Source organism: Bemisia tabaci, chromosome 9 (genome assembly GCF_918797505.1).
Source record: "Bemisia tabaci chromosome 9, PGI_BMITA_v3".
NCBI lineage: Eukaryota > Metazoa > Arthropoda > Insecta > Hemiptera > Aleyrodidae > Bemisia > Bemisia tabaci.
In genome coordinates, this window is record NC_092801.1 from 21,433,409 (window position 1) to 21,460,038 (window position 26,630).

At 42.1% G+C, this 26,630-nt stretch overlaps 2 protein-coding genes across 4 annotated transcripts; both read right to left on the bottom strand.

Moving 5' to 3' along the window:
* Positions 1 to 2,186: 2,186 nt before the first annotated feature.
* On the bottom strand, positions 2,187 to 25,130 carry LOC140225353 (allophanate hydrolase-like). 2 transcript variants are annotated; one of them, XM_072303900.1, is made up of 2 exons: positions 24,568 to 25,124; positions 2,187 to 6,337 (listed from the first exon to the last, which is right to left on the bottom strand). In XM_072303900.1, exon 2 carries the CDS (start codon positions 6,272 to 6,274, stop codon positions 4,448 to 4,450), a length of 1,827 nt encoding a protein of 608 aa, XP_072160001.1. In that variant the 5' UTR covers positions 6,275 to 6,337; positions 24,568 to 25,124; the 3' UTR covers positions 2,187 to 4,447. The 2 variants fall into 2 exon arrangements, with proteins under 2 accessions (XP_072160001.1, XP_072160002.1); XM_072303901.1 differs by lacking the exon at positions 2,187 to 6,337 and adding an exon at positions 7,546 to 9,802 and having other exon boundaries at positions 24,568 to 25,130.
* LOC109034675 (uncharacterized) lies at positions 9,822 to 14,963 on the bottom strand. 2 transcript variants are annotated; one of them, XM_072303902.1, is made up of 2 exons: positions 14,083 to 14,963; positions 9,822 to 13,373 (listed from the first exon to the last, which is right to left on the bottom strand). In XM_072303902.1, the coding sequence occupies exon 2, from the start codon at positions 13,352 to 13,354 to the stop codon at positions 11,744 to 11,746; it is 1,611 nt and encodes a 536-aa protein (XP_072160003.1). In that variant the 5' UTR covers positions 13,355 to 13,373; positions 14,083 to 14,963; the 3' UTR covers positions 9,822 to 11,743. The 2 variants fall into 2 exon arrangements, with proteins under 2 accessions (XP_072160003.1, XP_018903477.2); XM_019047932.2 differs by lacking the exon at positions 14,083 to 14,963 and adding an exon at positions 13,777 to 14,067.
* Positions 25,131 to 26,630: the final 1,500 nt, after the last annotated feature.

A 26,630-nucleotide genomic window follows, 5' to 3' on the forward strand; every position in this document is an offset into this window, starting at 1 on the left:
AATGTTACGTTTTTCAAATGAACGGACCTGTTTGCAGGTCTTCCCCTCCCACCTGAGTGGTGAGAGATTCCAGTGGGCGAGTGATTTTTGACGGCAGCTATGATTCCTAGCTAATTTATGCTTCACGCAGATTATGATCGGATGCGTCTCAACCGTTAATTTCGTAAATGCGACATGCGCATCATAAAATATTTGAACGTTTAAGAGATAATGAAAAAAATGGCATGCGATGCAATTCATAGAAAATAATCCCTGGTGTCAATAAAAACACTAAGATAAAGAGGCACTTGAAAGGCATGGACCGAAAAAGAATTGGAAAATTTTGGTATGAGAATGGGCATTTGACGGACAAAGTAATTATGTTCTTTTTTATTCCACCACTTTTAACAAAATTATCTTATTCCTTTTACCAAAATTGGACACATTTGTATCAAAAGTAACTACATTTACTGTAACATGAGCCCTGTCAAGCATGCATTCTTGTGAGTCTCAGACCTCATGTCGGAATGGTTCCTTTTAATATGAAGACGTCCAATGAAAAGTTCTTTTCGACCCTAAAAATGTAGTCAATGTACCTAACCCAGGTCGATTTTTCTCAATTTTGGACTGGGAAAAAAAATTCGATATTTTAGTCGCATCCTACGTAGTTAAAGGCGTAGAATCGATTGCGTACGGTCTCGACGCGTGGCGAGGCTCCCTGAGCCGAGAAACCGTCGAAAACGAGTGTTTTTGTAAAAGTGTTTTTTTGCTGATTGTGCGGTCCAGCGGACACTCGAGGAGACTTTCCGACCCAAGAATCGGACTCAGCAGGTCATTTTCAAGCGGACTAGCTTGGTTTCGACTTGATCGGAGAGCTTTCGATTTTAGGCCTCATTACTCCTTGAAGGAGTTACCTACATGTATGTCTGTTATGTACATAGAATAAAAAGTAATTATTTAAACAAAGTGTTTTGTAAGAAGTGTAGAATAAAATTGTTATGTACATATGTATGTAGACTAAAATTTATTGTGTGATAGTGTATCATAGCCCCATGGCTCCATACGCAGAATAAAATATTATTTATTCATTTATGTATACCTTTCTCGTTAAGGGGCAATGACTTTCTGATCCATAATTTTAAATAATGTTTATCGGTCCGCATGTCGTTGCAGGTATGAACACTTTCGATAGAATTGAGTTACTTAGAAAAATGAGTTCAGCAGAAAGGAACCAAGCCAGTACTGCAGTCAGCTATTGCCGAATTTAATTTGGCGATTTAATTATTTTACAAGAAAACTTGAGTGCGATTTTTCTGGACATTTCTTAAAAATCTTTAACTTCTAAATACTCATTTTCTTTAACTTTTCTTCACATTATTCCCCCAAAAATGTTAACGATCGCATTTAGATATTGTAATTCAATGATAATAATAAGAAAAAAGGGATATTTTGGGAAAATATTTTTTTTTCTATCATTTTAATGCTAAATTTGGAAAACATGGATAGGTAAGTAAACGAGGTGGAGTTGGTGGAGTCACTAGAGAATTTTTCGCGAACTTTAGCATTAAAAATATCTAATTAGAGTGATTCGTCGTCGCTTTTCCGCGTGGCCGAACTAACATGCCATATTCCACATTGAAGTAAAAAAATGTTGGCAGATTTTGATTTCGTAGCCCATAAAAGGACGATAACCTATACGCACGAGTCGAGTCTTCTTCTTCAACCAAAAAAGGTCAAATTTCGGAGAAATTAAAACAGAATTTGCCCACAGAAAAGACATTGCGTCTAATGAACAGATCGATTGCTGTGTCAAATGCAAGTTGTTTTCGTGAAACAAAATCCTGCCTTTATTTCTACAAAATTTGCGATTTTTTCGTTGAGATTTAACCTTCAGAGTCAAGCGCATAGGCTCGGGCTATCGTCATTTTCCGACCACTGGATCAAAATCTGAGAAGAGTCTTTACTTATTCCATGCGATATACTTCACGCTACGCCGCCGGTTCGACCATTTACCTTGGGGTTTATCTATTTCAAAAATTTATTGACATCTTTGGTTGTAATTCATCACAATCGACTGATTGTTTGCCCTGACAATATTTTTCTCCCAAATATTCTTAACATTCAAAGAGTAAGTATTTCAGGTAAAAAAAATAATTTGAAGAAAAATTGCATATGTATGCTCTTACGCTACAAAAATGCAAACAAAGTGGAAATATTAAAAATACTTTAATAACATTTATTCAATCTGGATTCATGCATAATTTTGATGGAGATCCAAATCCATTTTTTTTTTACTTGTAAAGAGGTCTTACTTTCAAACACACGTGAAATTAAATAACAAGATGAAAGGAGGGTAGACAAGTAGATTTTTTAAATTGTTATACATAAATATCTTGGCAGTTTTTTTAAAGACCAAGTCTGGGAGGTTACAGGTGTTTCCCTTTTTTCTCATTTTATATAGGAATATTTTTTTTTACTTAAGAACTTCATCACTGAAGAGCTAGATAAGGCAACAAAAAATTGTTTATTTGGTCCATTTGTAGATTTTCAAGAGAAACTTCAGGAGAACATGTATCCTCATCGCTAGTCTAATAAGATGCTTTCATGCGACGATAAATTAAATGGAGGGGGGTTCAGGAAGAAAGTAAAATGGATTTTTTTTTTCAGTGACAAAAATCATGTAACAGATGCCCAACACTCTGTAATGAATTTCGGCGAATCTAGGGATAAGAGAGTTGAGTTTCATGTAAAGATAAATGGATGGATTTACCTGGAATCAGCCTGACTTCATTTCACGATTCTGATGTTTTTTTAAGTCACATTTTTGAACAGAGAACTTAACTACTTAAGTAACTCCTTTAAACTTACTGTGAGTCTACTCTCGATTATGAGGAATACGTATCCCCTTAAAAATTTCAAGGTTCACGGTTACTTCGATTTCTTTTTAAAAACTAAAAAATCATAAATATGTATAAAGAATCAGGTTCTTCCCTGATCCTGAAAAACCTGATTCTTCGACGTTAACGTCTGATGAAGTGAGACTGATTTCGGTTAAATATGGCCAAATATAATTCTATTACCTTGACAAAAAGCTACTTCTAACGGCAAATGCTCTTTCTTCGATCAAAACTTCTTTAAATCTATAACAATTTCTCAAAATTTAAATCTTCTTTCCAAACTAATTATTATAGGGAACATTAAATTATTTAGAGGGCTTTGAGCACTTTCAAAAATCAATTTCAATTTTATCACATTAATGCTCTCTAGAAGATTTCAGCATACGTATCAGATATGACGTATCGTTATTGAATATTTTAAGGCGTTTGTTCGTGCTCTCAACACATTACTGAGCCTAGATACTTTCAAGGGAAGGCGTTGAGAAGAAAATTTGCACTTTTATCTGAACGACCAAAAGAGACATACGTTGACATGAAAGTATAATTAACATATTGCTTTGCTTGTTTTAGGATGGAGGTAACATCGAAATTGTATTTTAATGTAACATGCCTTTTGACGGATTTTTTGTTACCTTGACCACAGGAATAACGAATCCTCTTTCTTCCGCCTCAGAGAATGATCGGTCATTAGACTTCTCGTCTTCTTTTCTATTTCTTCTTCATACTTAATTAAGGATAGGATGCTCTGAGCCTCACACACTCACTACCCCCCATCCACCACTAGGTAAGCCCATAGACGCACCTAGAGAAACCGTTAGAAGGTGGCCTGAACTCAACTTTGGCTGGAGAGGTCGAAGTCTCTTCAGTAAAAAGGGCGGGGGGAGTACCTATTAGCTGTTAGGAGGTCGGAGTTTCCACGGAAATTTTGACCTCCCTTGAATGCAAAATTAATCTGGCCCACGTACGCTTAAGGTTTACTCCACATTCTTAAAGCACACAAATAACTATTTCCTTTTTCCCACAATAAAGCTGGGTTTTGTGTGGATTCTTCTGCTGAATTCTATCCCAAGAAGGATTTTTCAACCGGAAAATCGGGATAGGTATATTCCAATTTTGTCGGTGATAAAATCGCTGGGATCATCAACATCGGAGCAATTATCCTCGATCTAATCGGGATAAAATCACGATTTCATTGCCCAGCAATTTATCGCGATATTTTCGAAATAAAACTCGCGATAAATGGCGATTTAATCTCGATTTTAGCGAAGAAAATTGATCGCGATTTTATCGAACCACGAATTGCGATGTGTAGCGATTTAATCGCCATAAATCGCAATTTCTTATTCGATAGTATCTCGCCATATTGCCACCGATATAATCGCGATAACCAACCAATCAAATCGCTATTTATCGCGATCACTGCTACTTGGGATGGTGCAGATTTTCTATGTAGGGCTAGATGATACAGCCCACCTTAGCTCCTTAAGATCTACGACAATGCCTTTAGCTCACTAGACGAATTGCATTGGAAGACTGAAAGTATCATACAGGCCTGACCACCGTCTATAGGCTCAGGTTGAAATATTGGTTTGAATGCAAGCTGTATGTCCGTCGCTGGAAGCGGTGATCCAGTTGCGCCATCCACCGAACTCGGTGATTTCCACCGCCGCTTGCAGATTCGGCACATCACTCACTAATCCAATCACAACGCGGCCGTCCTCTAAAATTATAGGGCCGACACCAACAACCTCCATTACAAACTCGCCAAAGCGACCCAACGGAACATCCCATAACTCCACGGTAGCCGCCCCTCCGCGTTCATCACGCAGAAGACGGGACCTCTTCGCCGACCCGTCGGACAACGCGAACAAGCGGTAACCAGTGGCGGTTCGCGTCTCCTCCACGAATACCGCCCTGCGCTCCGTGAGGAGGTGGTTAAGCGGCATACCGCTGAGATGCTCGCCAACTACCGCCAGGCGCACGTGATCTGTCGACGGCGGTAGAGCGGTGGGTGGTGCGGGCAGCGGTAAGTTCGTGGCGCCGAGGGGTAGCGCCAGCGCCCTCTGCCACCGGACACCCAGCTCAGCTAGAGCTCGGTCATGCCAAGCCGGGGCGATGAGCGTGATCCCCGCGGGCAGACCGTCTGGACGGAACGGCCCTGGTACCGCCAGCGCGGCCAAATCCGCCAGGTTGACGAAGTTGGTGTACGTGCCCAACTGGGAGTTGTAGAGAACCGGTTCCCGCCGTACGCTCGCGATCGTGTGGATGGTCGGCGCTGTGGGCACCACCAAGGCGTCCACCTGCGCCAAGGTCTCTTGGATCTTGCGCGCTAGTTCCGCGCGACGGTACTCCGCCTCGTACGCGTCCACCGCGGTGTACTTGGCGCCGGAACTGACGATGCCGTGGACCACCGAGTCCATCGCGTCGGGACGCCGCAGCATATCCCCGACGGCAACGGTGCGCTCAGCCACCCACGGACCCCCGTACAGCTCTTCCGCTAGCCGCTGGAACGGAGCGAAGTCGATAGGTATCATGTTCGCGCCCGACTCTCGTAGGCGTGACACCGCTGAGTCCCACGCCGCTTCCGCATGGGCGTCGCCGAAGAAGTTCATCGCCGCGCGGAGTGGGACGGCGAGGTCCGGACCGGCTTTGAAAGCGGCCGGAGCGGTGCGCGGGTGAAATCGCGAATAGGCATCTCGGGAATCGTAACCGGCGGCTAGACTGGCGACGAGGAAAGCGTCCTCGACCGTGAGTGCGAAGACGGAAACGGTGTCGTTGAGGCGGCAAGCGGGGACCACGCCGGCGGCGGAGAGCCAGCCCTTGGTGGGTTTCAGGCCAACGACGTTGTTGAAAGCGGCGGGGACGCGGCCCGAGCCGGCGGTGTCCGTGCCGAGCGCGAAGGCGACGAGGCCGCGCGCGACGACCGACGCGGAGCCGGAACTGGAGCCGCCGCTGATGTAAGCCGGGTCGAAGGTGTTGCGCACGGCGCCGAAAGGGGAGCGCACGCCGACGAGGCCCGTAGCGTACTGGTCCAGATTCGTCTTCCCGACGACGACGGCCCCGGCGGCCTTGAGACGCGCCACGACGAAGGCGTCGGTAGCGGGGGTGTAGGTGAGGGCCGGGCAGGCGGCCGTCGTGGGCCAGCCGGCGACGTCGATGTTGTCTTTGACGGCGAACGGGACGCCGAAGAGAGGCAGGGATGTCGGGTCCCGAAGGTAAGTCGCCAGGAGAGGCTCGATCTGAGCTCGCAGGTCGGAGACCGTGGCCCGGTGCAGCCAGGCGTTGTCCTGCGGGTCGATGGCCGTCAGGTGGGTCTGCAAGAGGCGCGCGGCTTGCTCGGGATCCTCCTCGTAGCGCCGACGCCAGTCACCGAGTGTGAAACCGAAGGTGGACGCCATGGTGAAGCGATCGAGTTCAAGGGTGAGATGCTAACTACCGTTCCGCGGACACGTAAAATGCATCTGTAAAGAGAAAACGAGTGCATCAGTAAAGTACTGAATATTTTGAAGGAAAGGGCTGCCGTTTTCGGCGTCTAATATTTTAGGTGTTTTGTTCAATTGTTGGGGGGGGGGGGGGGATATCGTCGTTTTAATCATGAGTGCAGTAAAAGGAAGGCCCATTAAGTGCGGTAAATTTCGCGATTTTTAATCTTTGTATAAAAGTTAAGTTTCAGGATTGTAAAAATGGACGTATTTCTGCTAAACGGGACTATGCGACATTTTCAGTTCCTTTTGAAAATTGTATAACCCCAGATAGCGCATCTGTCAAATGGAACTAAGCGTCAGGGAAGAGCATTCTAAGCATAAGATGGAACGAGCTTCCCCCCTCCCTTTTCTCCCCTTTGGCGCTTAGATCCGATTAGCGGAAAAACGTCCAAATTTTTATTAGCTGAAGGGGAGTTAAGTAGAGTTAATTGCTTAAAATGCACATATTTCGTTATGGTTTTGATTACAAAAACACAGATAAAAATTTCAAAATTACTGTGAATCGAGAGGTAAAAAATTACAAAATTCCATTAAAAAATTTTATATGTTCCCTCGAACTTTCCACTAATCCACTTAAGGAATGATAACTATACAGTTATTGCGCGGAGTTGATATTCGGCCTAATTGAAGGGAACGGAGGTGCAGGTTGGAGACTCATCAGGTAGCGTGAAGAGCCTCCGGGCGCGCCTCCTGTGTGAGAGTGTTCAATAGACGAATCACCCGGAGAATTCAGGGATATAGACTCTACTTGAGTATTTCATAGCTCTGCCGTGATAGCGAAGAGAGCCGTAAGTGCAAAATTTTTGAAATCGAGTTTTCTTCAAAATTCGTCTAAACTCTTTTAGATTAAATTACTGAGACAGCTAAAACAGCAAGATTCATCCTAATTTAATGAAAACAAGACGTATGTAAAAGCCGTAAGTGCACAAAAAATGACATGGTTTTTTTTAAGACAGCCGCAGGTGCATGAGAGCCAATGAAAACAGTGCTTTCCAGTAAAGTGCCGCCCTCTTCTGCCAATTTCTAACCTGATACTGTGTTTGTTGTGCGTCCAAAACGCCACCACGAAAGAATGCTATCTTCTGCATGCTTGCCTTGCCTAACAATAACCTAGCATGAAAATGAAAAATACCCTTTTTATGTAATGGAAATATAATCAGTAGATTTTTAATCATCCATACGATTTCTAGGAGTCTTCCGGACGATTAGTGGCAATTCGACAAAGAATGGAGGCTTCTTTTAATGAAATGATCTTGTCAGAAGCTTCTGAGCCCGTTTTCTCAAAACTTCATTTTTGCACTTACGGCTCTCTTCGCTATCACGGCAGAGCTTACAGAGCGCAGCTCAGCGTGGTCGTGTCATCGTCGCGGTGTGGCGCGCCTTCAATTTCAGTTAACGGCAATGTGGGCATCACCGGTGGTCGAATAGTTATCTCTAAGGCTCCTTCCGCAGATCGGTCAAAGTCAAATATGGATGGCTGCACGCCAACAAAGCCTATTTATTCAATTGCAACATTGCACATCTTCAGTCATGTTTTATTTTTATTTAATTTGTTTTAATAGACTTATCATGGAACAGTTTAAATTTCTACAGGGATTTCATCAAAAGTTGGAAGCGATGGATTTTCCTCCTCCACTGAAATGGAACTATTTAATGACAAGATCAATAAGCAGCGCTGCAACTGCCTTATGAAAATATGCACTTCAAGAGGTACCCCTCTAGAATGAAGGTCAAGTTTTAGCGCAGAGCTTGCTGACCCTCCGCAGAGTCATTATGTCGACAGGCCTGAGATAAGAGATTAATTTTCCTTTTAGTTCCTCTGGTAATTCTCTAAAACATTCGGACAAGGAATCGAAGCTTCGGCACCCGACCTCCTGAAACCAGTTCTGATTTTTCCCTTTATCTAAACGGAATTTCAACATACTGCCGTAGAGGGGGAACCGGTCGATCCAATCGATAGTTTCGGCCATTGCGGCGACAAAGTCGTTTCTCATCAGACAAGCGACGTCATACACGTTGCTTGTTATGACGTCGTATACAAACTCTTCAGTGTCACAGAACTGTTCGAAGAGGCATCTCACTTCCTCCTCACACGCGCTAATGAGTGCAGTAAGACTGGTGGCTGCATCGCGCGTTAGCCACGACGCAGTCAAGTCGTCATCAACGAGGGCTTCAACGTCGTCATCATCGAGCCACCATGATTCGACGTCATCGAATGAAAAATTAGGCTCCGGGTAGAGGCAGAAGAGCTTCACTGCATGGCACGCGAATATCCGACGAAGGTGGACGAAGTCAGCGTGGACTTGGCCGCATTGAGAAAAGTGCATACCGTGATTCCGCCAATCTCTCCGGATGCGTTTTCGGAGGCCCGAACCGACATCCCAAGAGAAGTTCGGGCCACTGAAGCAATTCTCGAGGAGGCACGAGAACACAGCCGGTAGAGAGTCTTTCCCCCCTATCAACGCTAAGTCTGGGATGCGCTCCGTGTCCAAACGGCACCCATACTTGACGAAGAGCTTCACGATGTCTAGTTTCATTTCAGGCGTCCCGAACTGGCATTCGTGATGCGCGATGACGGAAATGAGGGGCGTGTAGAAGTCCGCGTTGTCGCCCTCCTGCAGCGCGTTGACATCGGCGCCGTTCTCCAGGAGGATCTCGGCCACGTCGAGATGTCGGACGAGATGGAGAGGGGTTTCTCCCCTAAACTTTCGGGCGTTGACATCGGCGCCCTTTTCGACGAGGAGCCCGACTGACGCGGCGCAGCCACGCAAGACAGCGTAATGCAGAGCGGTGAAGCCCCTCTCCGAAGGGAATAAACTAAATTCAGACGCGTCTCGACAGTTGGCGTCGGCCCCGTGTTCCAACAACGATTTGACGAGGGCTACCGGGCCCGTCTCGGCGGCCAAGAGCAGCAGATCCCCATACCCGAGGCGACCGAACACGCACTTGATATCATTCTTGCGATTCAGGATTGGTTCCAAGAGTTGCAAGTTGTCATCGTCGACAGCAAGGAGCATATTTTTACGATTTTCAGGGCACGCCGAATCCACCGGGATACCTAAAAGTCGGCTAACGATGTCAACTCCTCCAGAGAGGTAAGCGGCGGCGATGTGGAGAGAGTCAGTGGCTACCGTTAGGAGGATTTCGACTACACGAAGCTTATCGACATGGGTTGTCAGAATCGATAAATTCTCTCGGTTCAGAAGTTGGACGTTTTTATCCCGAAACAGTTTCTTCATGCGAGGGTGGTCCTGCATGTATCCATCGGGTAGGAGGACATGGGCTGCGGCCGCGGTACCGTGAGAAAGAGCTGGAAGGTTGCCAGACGGTGATATCGTGGCAGGAGTTGATAGTTGATCCGTAGAAGCGCTTGCTGCATGTTCATCTACGATAAAAATCAGCCCCTGTTGAAAACACATGGTGAATTTTGGATTGGATTGGCTGAAACATAAAAAGCACCAAATATTTTGTAACCTGAGTTCCGAGGATTTCAAGCGAGACTAGCTAATGGAAGGTACTTCATGAAAGGTACAGTAAATGACGTTTCTACACGGATATGAAGACATAATATTATGCCTGACTGATAAGTCTTGAAAGTGCGATCGAAGAGTATGAGCAAGAGTTGGAAGAGGATCTCCATTTTCAACACGACTAAACATGCAGTTTATGTCGGCCCTAGGATTGGTTCAAGAAGCCAAGAATTGGTAGCCGCGACAGCCAGGATCATATTTCTGCGACTTTAGGTAGAAATTGGATCAAAGTATTTGTCAAAAAGCTTCGTTTGATAATTCTACTCATGCGGTGTAGTGAGACGCAGCAATGCGAAGAGATAAGCTTGTGTCACACTATCGAGATAATCCATCAAAATGTTAACGTCAAGTGATGTGATTGGTCCGAGTCATCAAATAAGCCAATCATAACACCTGACCTTGATATTTTGATGGCTAGCTTTGATAGTGTGACAAAAACCTCAAATTTTTTTCAAGCTGTTTTCTCAGCATTTTTTTTTTTTTTTTTTTACTTTTTGAAAATTGGTGGGGGGAGGTTAGGCCAGCGTTACGTAATTCAAAAAGGGGGTGTAGGGCTGCGTTACAAGGGGTAAGGGGGCGGTCAAAAAATCGGAAAAGTGCCTTACGTAATACTGGCACCAAAGGAAAATTTTCAAGAGATACCAAGAATAAATTAGATACTTCTTCTGGTGCACAAAGAAAAAAAATTAAATATTGTCATTAGTTTGAAAGTTAGATCTCTCCCATGTAGACAGAGACTGTTAAAACAAGTATCCAGAAAAAAAAGAATGTTAAGTTCTAATGAATATACCCTTATTGAAAATTTCTTACCAACTCTCTTTGCACCTCCGAATGCAAAATTGAAGTTATGATGGCACATTTTGATATTTTATTTCATTTAATTGATCTCCCAATAAGCGTAATTTTCATGAAATCCTGGTAAAACACCACCGAAAAAAGGTAGGGGTTAAGTCCCAACTTGGACATTTCCAATAATTTTGATAGTATACCTTAATTAATGGTGGTAATATCCCCAAGAAATTAGGTAACCAGCCCAGATGTTGCGTGACTACCCCAACTTGAGTAGCGGTGCTACCAAAATTAATTGGAAACGACCATATCATCCAACGAATTTGGGCAGTGTCGTGGGATAACTCCTGAAACTTTTGTCTCCGTGACGAATAAAAGATACTAAGAGAGCTGTCGAACTGGAAGAGCAATGGTGCAAATACGTGAAAAGGAAAATGACCTTTATTATTGAAGAAAACAATACTGCAGGGGTTATACATATGAGGTAATTAAGGTTTTGAATACACGTTAAAAATGACAAAATGAAAAAAAGAAAACAAAAGAATACAAAGAAAAAACGAATACAAAAAAACGCTAAAAAAAGAATACAATTGAACATTTAAAACATCAATGAAGTGTTAAGCCTCGAAAAATTGATACAAAAAAAGTTTATCGAATCGCAATTCATAGAAAAAGAGATTGGTTTATTAAAATCACGATTGAAATGCTGGCTTACACTGAGAATGTATCCTTCTCCCCCCCCCCCTTTTAGTAACGTATTATTGTAGAATTTTTAAATTAATAAATGAACATATATTGGAGGATTTCAATAAACATTAGAATTTCAAGAGGATCTAAACTTCCATGGAGATTGAGTAGGGAACATAACAAAACATATCAAAAGGATACATAGGAATAAAAGGTAATCGCGAGTAAAACACAAGGGAGTAGGAGTTGCTTCAATCACAATAATCGGCGATTTTTCAACGATGTGACAAAAAAACTTCATTCTCTGGTGAGTTTTTTGCGGTTGAGGGTTCGTTGGAAAATAGACTCTTTCCTCACGGCAAGACGAGTTATTTATTCAAGAGTCACTTGGAAGTCCTAGAACTCTCTTAATGTTGACAAGATCTATCATGCGTAGAAAGTCGAGTATATGCTCCTGAATTTCACTAGGCAACCGTTTAAAGCGGAGCGATAGGGAATCTAAAATTTTCCGGGCTTCTTCCTGAAACTGTTTTCGATGGCTGCCATTCTCCAGGTGATATCTGAAGATTCTACAATACAACGGAAATTGATTATTAAATTCATTCCACTCGAAGGCGTCGACCATGGAAGCAAAAACTTCGTTTCTGAACAGGCGGGCGACTTCCAGTACGTTCTTCATCAGTAGGTCAAAAACTGACGTAGTTGCACCAGGGAAAATGTGACACTTCATGCGAGCCACTTCTTCATCACAAGCTAATCTTATTTCGATACCTTCTAGGAGTGCATTATCGACACCCCTGCCAGGCCACAATGACAAGGCGCGACCAACATCACTTGTGTACTTAGAACTCACAAATTCGTCGAACTGGGGGTTCTGGAAAAGGGCTGCTATTTTAGACGCATACCTGCGCAAGTCTAAGAATGTGCAACTGTCAGGTCTGATATTTTCCTCGTCCTCGGCGCACGAATATAATTTCTTTAAACGATCGGGACCGATAAAACAGCTTTCAAGCATACATGAAAATAGCTCGATGTTATCAATCTTCCAACCAACACTCTCCAGGGTTCTATTTCCCGACTCACGGCAATCATCAAAATACCGCACTCCATACTTGAAGAATACTCGGAGCAATTCCTCGGTAACGTATTCTGATCTAAGTTTTTTCTCCATCAACTGACTTTCGTCGCAAACCGCGCAAGGATTTGCGTGATTTTCCAAGAGTACATTAGCCACGTCAGGGTGCTTTGCAAAGAAAAGCGGGGTAAAACCATCCCAATCATTTGCGTCTACATCCGCACCCCTTTCGCAGAGAAGCTGTACTATCTCAGGGGACCCTCCCATCACAGCACAATGCAGAGGGGTCTCTCCGAGACTGGAGAGTTGTGTGACGTTCGCTCCGTGGTCCAGCAATGCTCTGACAAGCTCAAGGCAGCATCTCTTGGCGGCCAGGTGCAACAAAGTCCTTCCATCACTGCTAGAAATGTCGGGCTTGCGGCTTAGAAGACCCTCCAGCAAATGCAAGTTGCTGTCATCAACCGCACATTTGAACTGGTGCTCAACCTCACGAGTCCCAACGTAGTCAGAGATACACTTGATAGGCGCAGAAATATACCGTTTAAAGGATTGCATGCAGGGCCTAGCTGGGATAAGAAACCAAGTTATCTTTTCTACAGGAGAAAAGAATGAATCTGTTGTCCGCAAATTCACGAAAAATTCGTAGACTTTGATCTGATCTATTTCCGATAGATGCGATGCGTTCTTTTCATTGAGGATGACGACATTAGACTGTAGGAACGGCTTCAACCTCTCCGCATACGTTTGTACCAAGGATAGCTTTTTCCTTATCTCGTTTTCTCCCTTTGTTTCTCCGACGCTTGGCAAGAGAAGATAGGATGTAGGCGCAACATCTGGAGGGCAGGATACGAGGTTTGACGAGGTACTCGTGATCGGAGTGTCTGCAGTAAAGATAAGTCCTTGCAGGTACATGGTGCGATTGAAGGTATTTCTGGAACATAAGATTACCAATAGTTGTAGCGGTTCATCGTAAGAAAGGCTCTGGAGGAGCTGTTATAAAACGCACCGAGGAAAAAACAACTTAGCGCTGATCCCTAACACTTTAGGTAAAATAGCGCCGACTACAGGCAATGGTGTCGAGCCCTGAAGAGGGTCCAGCCTTACTGTCAGAGTTGGGAAAAATTATTCGAAAATTATTTCGTCAAACAGAAACGTCCCATCAATCGTCAATTGGACGAGTAATTTGAAGATTTATCTATCTTATCAGCGGGGCGATTATTGAAATGTGACTCTATGTCGCCGCTTAAAGTGCCGCTTTAACCTCTTGCTCTCAAATTCGACTTGGTTACTTTCTGTTAAACAAGGTCCAGATATTAGGTGCAGTGCATACCAACCTGCTGGCTGATCATCAATGGTAATGGCAAATCCTAGCTAAACGTAAATTTAAACGATAAAATAACGACTTTTAGTTTTTTCTTGTAGAAATGGATGGACCAATGATAGTTAACGTGGGAGTCCACACTTCTGAGTTTTTGATAATGGCTCCTAAGGATTCCTCCATGATTGCGGAGAGAGGAGAGTGATTTTTTCCGCGTAAACAGAACAACACGTGGACTGGATCGTTTGAAACGAGAGTCGGACGCGGGGAAGGCACCCGAAAAAAAGGAGCAAAACAGAAAAGAGATCAAAGCGGAAACTACTAAAAATGGGAGGATGCGAAAAAATTAGCGAAAAGCGAAAAAGGAGTGAAATAACTGTGGAACAGTCGAGGAGAGAGTGCGCCAAGCGCGAGTCAACGTGCTCCTTATAAAGGCGTCTGCTTATCGCGCGGGGGGCTGATAAGGATGATGGAAAACCGGCTTAAGTGACTGATAAGTGATAACTCTTGAGGCCAAGAAATAAGTAGGGTGAGCGACGCATGTGCCAACTTTCATTATTAATTTGATTCTAATTGTCTCCTGACCCATCTAATAATGAATACCCAACATCCAGTACGTAAATTCGCGATGAGAATATTTCTTGCTGATACAGGACTGTAACGTTTTCTGCGAGATTGCTGTGAATTCGGCTCTGTTTTTACTTGAGAGAGTTGTTCCTGTGGAATAATAAATTTAAAAAATAAAATAAATTAGTTAGTTTTAGGTCTCCACTCTCGTTTCGATCCTAATTGACTTTATTCATTGGGTCCTGATATTGCTCTTGTTGGTCTTGATCTGTCTTCTGTCTATTTGTTGTGGTTAGTTCATTAAAGCATATGGATTTTCCGTGCATTGTGTGCGCACATACTTAAATAAACCAATATTTTGGGATTGAGGTGAAAGATAAAGCTTGCTTCGAAACTGTCAGTTAGCGTCTCAAATCATTTAATTGCATTAAGATATCTTTTGGAACCCGTAAAAACCGTTCGAGGACGTCGCCGCGGACTGCGCGCCTTCAATTTCGGTGGTTATGCAGATAACCATCCCTCGAGTCGAAATAGTTGCATGCACGACAGCGTGACAAAAATGAAGGCGCAACTGATGAGGCGAAACTCGTGGACCACTTTGGCGTTAGCTATCTCACGCGTCGATAAAGATGCATACTCGAAAACAAGAAAAATGGTTGTGTTTCATTGAATTTAACTGGCATGTCGAACAAATCTGCTGTCGATCGTTATCATCCGAATGCGGGCCCTAATTGACCAATGGCAGTGTTTTAAGTTCACTCAAACATTTTAAACGGGTCCACAGAAAGTACGGACTAGAACTCCCCGACTTTTCCAGCTTCCTCCTGATCTACTTTAAGAGCATTACTTTAAGATTAGCTTAGAGAAATCTTTTTGAGATTCGTCGATCCGGTCGGGTGCCAGGGTGTCTACTAAAATAGGCTGGCCAAAAATTAGTACTTTTACAGTTCTTCTTCAGTACATTCCCGAAAAGTCAGTGCTTCCTCATCAGATAAATTAAGTACTTTTTCAGTATCTCCAATTGACGAGATTTCGAAAATTTTAAAAATTTGAATTTCCCGCTCAAATTGCGACAAAAAAATGAAAAAATTCCGGACCTTCTTGAGGAATTCCGCACTTTTTTCAGTACTTCCGGACCACCCTTAAAAAATCAGTACTAGTCCCGTACTTTCCGGAAATTCCGGAATCGTAGACACCCTAGGTGCACAATTTGAATGTAGCGTAAAAGTTGTGACGCAAAAATTGTAACTGTATTTGATTCGTTTTTTGATTGAAGAAAATGAAAAAACGAGAGTAACGCGTTGAAACTTTCCGTGATTTATATTTTTAAATAATTTCGGAAAATTTCCGAAAGGCTTCTGAATACCGCAGGAAACTTTGTAAAAAACATCAATTAAAAAAAAAAAAATTAGTAGATAAGACCAACGTTACAATCGGAGACAAATACGCTTTCATTCGCGTGAAGCCGCTGGTATTTCAATTCATTCACGGCAGGCGTAATGATACAACTATTTGACCACGGATGTAGGCATGTTGCAGCCAGCCGGATTGAAGGCGCGTCAAACTGCGAAGATCACGCAGCCGTGTTCCCTTCCCTCGCTGTCGCAACGCTGAAAACGCCGCAAACTTAAGAATACGCGTCATTATTTTCCCTTCTAGCCCTGTTTCACTATAATTTAAATTGAAACATGTATTTCAACTAGAACGATTCAAAAAATTTAACTGCATTTGATTCGTTTTTTGATTGAGGAGAATAAAAAAAACGAGAGTAACGCGTCGAAACTTTCCGTGATTTTTATTTTTAAATCATTTCGGAAAATTTCCGAAAGACCTTCAGAAAACTACAGGAAGGTTTGGTAAAAATATCTATTAAAAATAAAACATTCGTAGATGAGAGCAACGTTACAATCGGAGATAAATACGCTTTGATTCGCGTGCAGCCGTTGGTATTTAAATTCATTCACGGCAGGCGCAATGATACAACTATTCGACCACGGGTGTAGGCATGTTGCAGCCAGCCGGATTGAAGGCGCGTCACATTGCGAGGATGACTCGGCCGTGGTCCCTTTCCTGCCCGTCACGACGATGAAATCACAGCAAACCTAGGACTACAGGTCATTATTCCTCACATTTTTTAGTTGAAATATGTATTTCAACTGTAACGATTTAAAAAATTGAACCGCACTTGATTCTTTTTTCTGTTAAAGGAGATTAAAACACGAAAAAATCGCGTCAAAGCTTGTTGCGATTTATAATTTTAAATAATTTCGGAAAATTTCCGAAAGGCTTCTGAATACCGCAGGAAACTTTGTAAAAAACATCGATTAAAAATAAAGCATTAGTAGATGAGAGCAACGTTACAGTCGGAAACAAATACGCTTTGATTCGCGTGCAGCCGTTGGTATTTCAATTCATTCACGGCAGGCGTAACGATACAACTATTTGACCACGGATGAAGGCATGTTGCAGCCAGCCGGATTGAAGGCGCGTCAAACTGCGAAGATCACGCAGCCGTGTTCCCTTCCCTCGTTGTCGCACTCGCAACGCTGAAATCGCCGAAAAGAGAATTTTGAGGACCGAGCGTCTAATCAGTGTTGCCGCACCAATTTCAGTACTTGCCGAGTTATTTGCGCCCAACTCTGCACTGCCTAAGGTTTGCGCTATTTTACCTAAAGTGTTACCTAGGGCTTAGTGCTAAGTTGCTTTTTCCTTGAGAGGTACCGTCATTTCTACGGGCAAAAATGTCTTCAATATTGGATTTATTATCAACATTGAGGCCTCTGGTTTTTAATTTAGGTTCACTTTCTCCTATTTATCGAAGATACCGATCAAGAACATATACAGGGTCCCCCCACGCCACCCGTGCGGCTTTTTTCGCGGTTGTTTTAGTCGGACGAAGTCGGGACGGCGCAGTCGGACTGAGGAGGGAATTGACTCAAAGGGATCCGGATTTCATGGTCCCGTAAGTAGCCCCTTTGTCCTCCTGGAACTCCTAAATTTCATCCAATTAGGATTCTCCTTATTCTTCATCAGTGCCTCGGGTTACAGGATCATCTAAAACCATAGAGAAAAGAAAAGGATGTGTTTGCATCTTGGGTATCTTGAATTTTTTCTGACGACGTAAGTCGACACGGAAAATTTTTATAATCGATTTTCTTGGAAATGCTGCAATTTATGCAAAAAATCATACTTTTTTAATTATTTGAAATTCTACCATGAATTGACTTCAGCAAAAAACAAAATCGGACGTTATGGTCCATGTGTCATACTTCGAACTCCGGATTTTGCTGGAGTACCTGTATCGACCTGGGTTACGGGGGAAACAATCCTCAAGATGCAAACACCTCCTTTTTTCCTCTATGATCAAATTCGGATTTACAGAGGTCGATTACCCATGAAAACATCCGATTCCGAGTCTCCACGTCAATTTTTAATTGTCAGATATTACACGATATTGTAACACATAAACAACAATTCCTGCCAGACCAATGTATTGAGCGTTCACCACGCTTGTAGTGTACTCTCTCTCCGGCCGTTTTCCATCGACCGTGTTAATAATGTTGTAATACCAGGGCCCGCATTGCACCATGGGTATGATCGCCATTTTTTGCAGCGGGAAGCAATGCCTATTTTGGCAATGTTTTTAGTTACGATTGCCTCCTTTTTTCTCCTATCTTGTCCACTTCATGCACTCCTGGTAGGCTTGTCTTTCATACATGGATTTTATTCTTACGTCTCAAAACTCATCAACCCGTATCTCCACTCCTATTGCATAGATGTTCGTAAAACTTGGTAAGAGGGGGTATTTTTCGACGAGAAACTCGAATTTTCAGTCCAATTTTCGAAATTCGTAAATCTAATATGGCGGTGCGGCATAAAATGCTGTCTCGGCTCTTTTTGTATCGATTTTCGAAAAACTTCGTTTCAGGGGGTACTTCTCGACGAGAAACTCGATTTTTCATTCACTTTTGAAAAATCCGCAAATCCAAGATGGCGGATATGGCCTAAAATGCTATCTTGGCTCCTATTCCACCGATTTTCGTAAAACTATGTATCATGAGGTATTTGTCGACCAGCAACTCGAATTTTCAGTCCAATTTTCGAAATTCTCAAATCCAAGATTGTGGATGAGGTCCAAATTTCTGTTTTAGCTTCTGAAATTGATAACTTTATTTTTGTTAAACTTGGTCTCGTTGTCTCAAGTAGCCTATGAGTTTTGCTTAATCTCTCTCATTGAGTCAGATTAAATTTGACCGTAAATCAACCAAACGCAAGCTGTGATGACAGTAGTTGCTTTGAACTAGGAAACATATCGATAAAGAATCGATTTTTCTGAATCTCGCCGGAGGCCGGAGGGTGGATCGGATCAATAGAAGAGGTCGGACACAATTTGGAAACTCTAAACGCTCATAACTCTATTTGTACGAAGCTTTGAGGTTCTAAAAGTGGTTCCATTGGTTTCCTCGTGCAATTTTCTCCTGAGAGTACCTCTCGAAATTTATAAGTGACGAATAACATCAATCAGCGTTCTAGCCTAAAATCCTATCGACCTCTCTAAGTGAATCGATCACTGGGGTGCGCACAGAATTGAAGGCTGCACGGAAGAAACAAGACTAGTGGTTGAGCCTACTGGCCGTTTGTGAGGAGATTGAGGGCTGGCGTCTAAGCGCTGTACAGTCAACACCGAAGCAGACTAGGTGTGCACTGAACATGAGTAGTGCTAATCAGAGCCGCGAGACGTATTGCGCTTAACAGAGCCTGTGTGCACAGGCTCACAGTAAAGCGCCGCGAGCGACCATAGCCCTGGTCGTTAACGCGCTGGTCTTCCACCGCGGAATCCGAGTTCGATCCAGGCGGAGGCAGTATTCACATTCACGCTCGCTACCAAAGAGAACTAACGAGCTTGACACCCAATACTTCTCACTTAGACCCATAGGCTGTTTGGTAGAATACGTCCCAGTGACGAAATAAACCTCAGAATTAGCGGTTTTAGCCTAAAATCTCATATCCGACCTCTCTAATGAATCGATCCACTGTGCGCCACAGAAATTAAGGCATGGATCATTGATATACCTAGAGCACAAACAACCCAGCTGAATAGCATCCCAGAAATCAAGGGCTAATTTTTAACCTTCATGTCTCGGGAAATACGCGATTTTGATAAGGAATGAGCATAAAAGGCGAAAAGCTAAGATTTTCCTTCAGTTTCGCGACATACTACATACCCGCACACCGTAGTTCGAAAAGTTGCGCGCTCATTTTATCGAAATTATCAAGTCTAAGGTCTAAACTTAGCCTATAACCGTGTTGTATGAAAATTAAGAAACAAAATGCTACCCACGACGGAGTAACTAGGACGACGGTAAAGTCCACGCCAATTAAATTTACGCACTTCCAGATTGCGACGAAAGATCGTCTGCTGTCACTTTTACACGTAAAGAAAATGAAAGAATCAAGATGGCTGTTCTTGTATCGCAGTCTAAAGTGCGTAAATGTTTTGCGTTGTATGCATTTGTATTAATGATCACCGCTCCGCAATACGTATGGTAGCCAGTAGCGCGCATCTACATGGTGAGGGCATAAGCGAGGCTAAGACGCCTTCAATTTTGGAATATGCAAAATGGGCACCCGCGGAACAAGAATAGTTGCATCCTTCGGTTGAGACCCATTTCGCGCAAAAATTTCCCGGGAAGGCCCCTCGGACCCCCCTCTCTGCTGGGGGCCCGCGCCTTAAGACTGGTACCAGGGCCCGAGATGGGATGTAGCGGGCATGCATATTGCATCCGCTTTTGATTTGAAATCAAACAGTGGTGAGGCGTGAATGAACGATTATCGATATTTCCACATTTAGAGATATGGTAAAGAATCGATTAATAAGGTGTTCCTTGCGAACACCTTTTTTATCGATACTTTTCCATGGGTTTGAATGGCAGATCAATCGATATAACGCAAAACGCGCCACCCACGCCGCTGAAATTAAGGCATGGGAGCAAAAACAACCCAGTTGAATAGAATCCCAGAAATCAAGGGCCAATTTTTCATCTTACAGTCTCAGGAAATACACGATTTTGATAAGGAATAAGTATAGTATTCAGTAATTTGAGACAGGCGAAAAGCAAAGATTTTCCTTCAGTTTCGCGAGATACCACATAGGTACCCACCCCGGAGTTCGAATAGTTACGCGCTCAGTAAAATGATGCGAGCTCAATACTTGCATTCATCATTTATACATAGGTTTTGTGAAAAACTGAGAAATTATACGATTTAAAAGTCAATATTGGAAGAAGTAGGTATGCGATTATTCTGTTGATTTGAAAAACCATAGGTAATCACGCGCGCAGGAAATACATGTACGCAATTTTATAAGCGATTATGTAATAGAGTCAGAAATTACACGACACACATTATCGAAGCATAGGTCCGATTTGTCCGATGATTTTATAAAATCGTGGGAAAATCGCGCATTCTCACCATCAATATCGCGGCTTACATGCGATTTTTCCAAAGGATGTGAGAACAAAAAAAAATCACAACATTTTCACCTCAAGAACGCGGAAAATACGCGATTTGAAAAACGACGCGCGCATATTCTAGGTGGCTCGGCCCAATCCTAAAAAAAACTCCCCCAAAAAGTTGGAGACTACGGGTGGCTGCTGCCTAACTATCCCTACCCTACCCTACCCTACCCTACCCTATTTTTTTTTTTTTTTATACACACGAAGAAACTCAATCGGGCTCGCCTGCACGGTCTGCGGTCGATTTAGCCCTCCAGCCAGTTAAGTCGTGCAGTAAACCCCAAAAAACCTATAATATTTGGGAAGATATTCAGTAACGTCAGCAATGCTGCCATGCTACGGAAAAACGCCGTATGAACCTCCAGGCGTTGCAAAATTTCCTTTGATAGAACACGAATTTTCTGATAAACTATTAAATATTTTCTTTCCAATTTTTCAGATAATTTAACTCGTAATTTCACCTAAAGTCCCTGAAAATTTCGATGAAAAATATTCATAACTTCCCTCAAAAATGAACATTTTATCGAAGGAAATTTGGCAACTCTCGAATGTTCATGCGGCGTTCTTCCTTATCACGGCAGAATTTGAGAAAGGAATAAAACTAAGAATTTCCTTCATTTTCGCGTGATACCACAAACGTACCTACTCAGGAGGTCGAATAGTTACGCGCTTGATTTAGACTGCATTTTGCGATTTGGAACTATAAATTCTGACTTATCCGTAAAAACACTTATGTGCATAGGGAAACTAATGGCACATACGTTGCATAGGGAAACTAATGGCACATACGTTATTTTTAAACCGGGCTAGAATTTATAGTTCCAAATTGCAAAATGCAGTCCATTTGATTTCCTCTTGAAACGAAGCGAGCATAATACACGTATCTGCATTCATCATTCATGCGAAGGTTTTTTTAAAAACTAAGAAATTACGTACGTGATTTTTCATTTCAATATTACGAGAAACACGCACTTCCTATCACAGTATCGGAAGGATTACGCAATTTTTCAACGATTATGTGAAAACAATTGAGAAATTGTGCGATAATCACGTACGTAAATATCGCGGCTATCACGCAATTTTTCAAGCGGTTCAGTAAAATCATGAAAAAATTAAGCGTTTTTGTCGCGAGAACCTCAAAATAGTGGAAAATACGCGATTTTGATAGCGATGCGAGCATTGTCAGTAGTTTGAGACAGGCGATAAGCTATGACAAGACCAATCCACACAGGTCAGTCATTGCGCATCTTCTTGAGAGCCACTTCCCCGCCCGGCCCTAACTCGGCTGCACTCAATACTACGTCACACTAGTCACAATGGGTGCTCCCATAAGAAATACATTGCAAGCACTCAATACTACGTCACTGGGCAGTAGAGTACCAAAACTCGTCCACGGGAATGACTGACCTGTGTGGATTGGTCTTGAGCTAAGATTTCCCTTCAGTTTCCCGTCATACTACATACTCACGCCGGAGTTCGAATAGTTGCCCGCTTCATATCCGCATTCAAACGATGCGATCAAAATACCTATACATTCAGTAACGCAGTAATTTTAAAGAGTCGAAAAATTAACCTTTTCCTCCATTTCACGTAATCCTACACTTACATATACACACTCTGGAGTGAAAAATTCCCTCATTCTGGAAAAATGAGTTTATATAATGAGAACTGTGAGAGTCAAAAAACTTAAAAAAACAGTGCCTTTTACTGTTTTTTCTTATTCCTTACTTGTTGGGTACAACAAACCAAAAGACGTTCATACATCGACAAATTTCTGTGTGCAGTCACAGCTTCCCTCACACAGCTTGCAAATACCCGACGCTATCCCGAGATGCTTTTCTAAAGTTGGTGCAATGAAAGGTGTTAGGACCCTTGCTTGGTGAGGATTCAGTAAGGAAAATTAGCTCGCAATTGCTGCTGAGCAACTGCCCAATGACTGGAGGAGGAAAGGTTGGAACATTACCTAAACATTGAATTGATGCTGCACTTTAAATTGACAGCTTGCATAGGCAGCTATAATCGCTTCGATACGTTGACTTCAAACAACACCAATTTGTTTTTGTTTCTGAAGACCTGTCGATAAGCATAATTTAGGAGATTTATCACCTGCATGACATCACAAAAGGAAGGTCGTTACAGGGACTTCTATTAGAGTTTGCTCATTGTGTACTAAAGCATAGTTGAGGGGCTTGGAGGAAGACAAGGCACATAAGTGGAGTTCCTGCTGTTTCAAGAAATATGCGTTTAGAGTTTAAAAATGACATAAAATCTCATGGCAGAAAGAAAATTTCAACTTACTTTTTGATGCTTGCAAATTGGTTTTTCACGGTGAATTTTCACGGCATATAAATTACGACTAGTTTAAGTTTAACTCATAAATAACTTATTTTTCCCAAAAAATTCACTCATCCAACGTGTCTTCCAAGCCCCTCAACTCTAATTCTGTCAACATCTTTCATTGTTTTGGCCAACAGAGTGTGCACATTAAATATTTGACTGGTACTTTGATTGGACTAATCAATGGTTGACACTTGTCTTCATCAACGATGAGCAAAACGATAAGCGAGCTCTGGTTGTGATAGTACAGTAAGAATTCTTCATTACTTACACTGAGCTTCATGCAAACAATAGCAATTACAAAACCTCTTTCAATGCGACCGATAAGTATAGGTAATGTGTAAGTTGGTAAATTGACAGCATAAGTCCGCAATCATATGTCTCATTTGAGGTGTCTGCAAGGTTTACGGACAGTAGGTCTAAAAGAAAAAAGGCTACAAAAAAAAAGGCTACCTTTTTTGGTCTACAGTCAAAATGTCTGCATGAAAATGCCTATAAAATAGTGTCTATAGGAAAATATGTCTGCGGTATTAAAATGTCTTTGGTTTGACTGCCTACTCCAAAAATGTCAAAGTACGTATTTATGTCGTCTGGTAAGAATTTCATTTGAAAGTGTATCCCCAAAGACAGGACGAGGCTGTGGATGCTGCAGAAGCTGATGCGTAAAAATTGTGAGTCTTATTTTACGAATAATTGACCCTATAAATATCATGTGTATTTTATATATATTTTTTTTATTTTTTTATTTTAGAAATATATTTTATATATTTTCAGTGGCCAACATAAATATTTTGACATTTTCTAAGTGGGCAAACAAACCGTAGACATTTTAATAGCGTAGACATATTAATCTGTAGACATAATTTCAGTAGGCAATTTAATGTAGACGTTTTGACTGTAGACTAAAAAAGGTAGCCCTTTTTTTTGTAGCCCTTTTTTCTGTAGACGTACTGTCTGCATACCGTCTGCAAATCTCCGCCAGTATGTTATTTTTTTAAAGGAGAACAAATTGATATCATTCCTTGAAGTTTTTGCAGAATTTTCTTTGAAAAATCATGGCAGCTTTAAAGAATTGCTGTTGAGTACCTAGTTTCCCGTTTAAAAAATGATGTATGACAGGAAGTCTGCGACATCGCAAACTGAGTTGTGATTGCCGACTTACACCGTCGAAATGTTGTTTCCCTGAGAAGTAACACTGATGCCGTTCTACTCTACTATATCCTCTATTTTCTCAGGGGCAAAGTTACGTGGTGAGTTTGATGTCAACAAGTCAATCGGATAAACTGAGAGATCAGAAAGATTTTGTCATTGTATTGTTACTTGCCAAATGAATTCAAATTTTACATTGATTATTTTAAATTACTACAATTACAATAAATTATACTTACAGAAGTATTCTTGAAATAAATGTGCTCAAGGTGGGGAGATCATCAAAATCCGCAAACGTGACTGAATTGAACCTGTTGCATCTGATGGGTAGGTAAATAAAACGTGCTAACCTGCAGTCTGATAAGACTTAACCTCAAAATATTTCTTTACACAATGTTTTAAAGAAAGACAGAACGAGTCACTCTAGTTGCTAAACGGCTTAAAAAATAAAGGCGTAATCGGGATAAGTAAAGAAATCAGGAAACTACTGAATTACGAAATCCAAGAATGGAAACTATAGACGGGTGGATGAGAACATCAACACTTCACGCAGTTCTGCATTGGAATTGTGATACAGGGAAAGAATACGTATTCAAAGAATTGTATCAAATGTTACAACGGTACAGCGGAGAAAAGATGTTCATTTCAAGAGCTGAGCACTGAACTTTCCGGCGGAATTTTCGGCATCACCACTTCGGAAAAATGAAAAAAAATAATGTTATGATGAATATGAATCATTTCTGTTGATAATGATAAGGATAAACTGATAACGCTAGATCACAATGCTGAGGCCGAGAGAGGGGCAAGGAGGGCGGGTCATGTGACTGTCGACGCGGGCACCCCTGGCGGTAAGTCACCCAAGCTCTCTTTACCGCCAAAAACGTCAAAAAGTGCATTAGCCAGTCACAACGTTTGGCGCGAATCTAGGGATTTGTTCGAATATGCGCAACTACCTTTGCTTGCCCGCTGCCGCTGGAGTACCTATCTAGACAGGGCGAGAATAGCCATATGTGTGTGCCAGTCTTTGTTTGGAATTTTGATTCACTTTTAAACGCGTCCTAGAATGTCTATCGAATTACCGTTAGGTGAGGATTAATATCATATCATAGGATGGCCGGACTGGAGAGGGGGTAAAAAGAACGCTGCATATGTAGAAACGCAGCTAATATACTAAGTTTCATGACTGAAGAATTTCTCGCGGAATAAAACGGCAGATCTAACAATATAAAATTTTAGTCTTGACTCATTTTAGTCTGGAAACATCCAGTCTTGAAAATTTTTGTGATTTTTCCTCTTCGTGCGGAGAAAATTCCGTGAAAATTTCAAAGAATGATATTGATTTGGTCTACTTCAAAAAAATAAAATGTGAGCGTAGATTTTTAAACACCGCAAACGAGATACGTGGTTTGGTAGTTTCACCGTCGATATACATTATATTGAGTCTTCCAGGAGCCTCCTCTAAGAACCTCCAGTTTTTTAGACTGACTGTGAAGAGATACATAGTCGTTTCATACTTTCGCTACATTCTACATGGCATGATGTAGTATTGCTGAAATTAACCCCCCCCCCCCCCCCCCACCATGAATGAATGAATGAATGAATGAATAACCTACAGCGGTTTTTGACCTCACAAACTGTTCGTGAAATACCGTATGCATCAGTGGCGTGGCGTGCTTTGCGATATATCGATTGATCTGCCATTTAAATCTATGAAAGAAGATCGCTAACCGGGGTGTTCGCTAATAATCGATTCTTTACCATAGCTTCAAATGGAAAAATATCGATAATCGATCATCTACGCTTCGCCACTAGTATACTGGTATGCATGCTCGTTTCTTAAAGCTATTGAAGAGTTATCTCTAAAAATATCTTGCTAAAATATTAATCAATTTCCTTTCGGAACATTGGCGGACCAAGCGAATTGGCAACATTGTTTTTTCTCCATTTAAATCTATGGAAATGTATCGATTTTAGGAGGAGCCAGGTGCTCCCACAAGAATCGATTATTTAGCATAGGTTTAAATGGAGGGAATCCAATGTTGCCAAATTGCTGGATCCGCCTCTGTTTCGGGAAATACACAACGCAACTATCCCAAGTAGCAGTGATCGCGATAAGTTGCGATTTGATCGGAGAATGTATCGCGATTTTATAGACTACGTTTTATCGCAATACCTATGATCGAACTAAATTGTAATAAGTTGAGATACAATTTCGATTTTATCGAACGCGATTTTATAGACACAATTGCGACAAGATCGAGGATAATCGCTCAGATCTTGATGATCTTTGCGATTTTATCAA

What these genes read in the sequence shown, in the direction of transcription:
- LOC140225353 (XM_072303900.1), bottom strand. Translation starts at nt 6,274, where the DNA reads ATGGCGTCCACCTTCGGTTTCACACTCGGTGACTGGCGTCGGCGCTAC.
- LOC109034675 (XM_072303902.1), bottom strand. Translation starts at nt 13,354, where the DNA reads ATGTACCTGCAAGGACTTATCTTTACTGCAGACACTCCGATCACGAGT.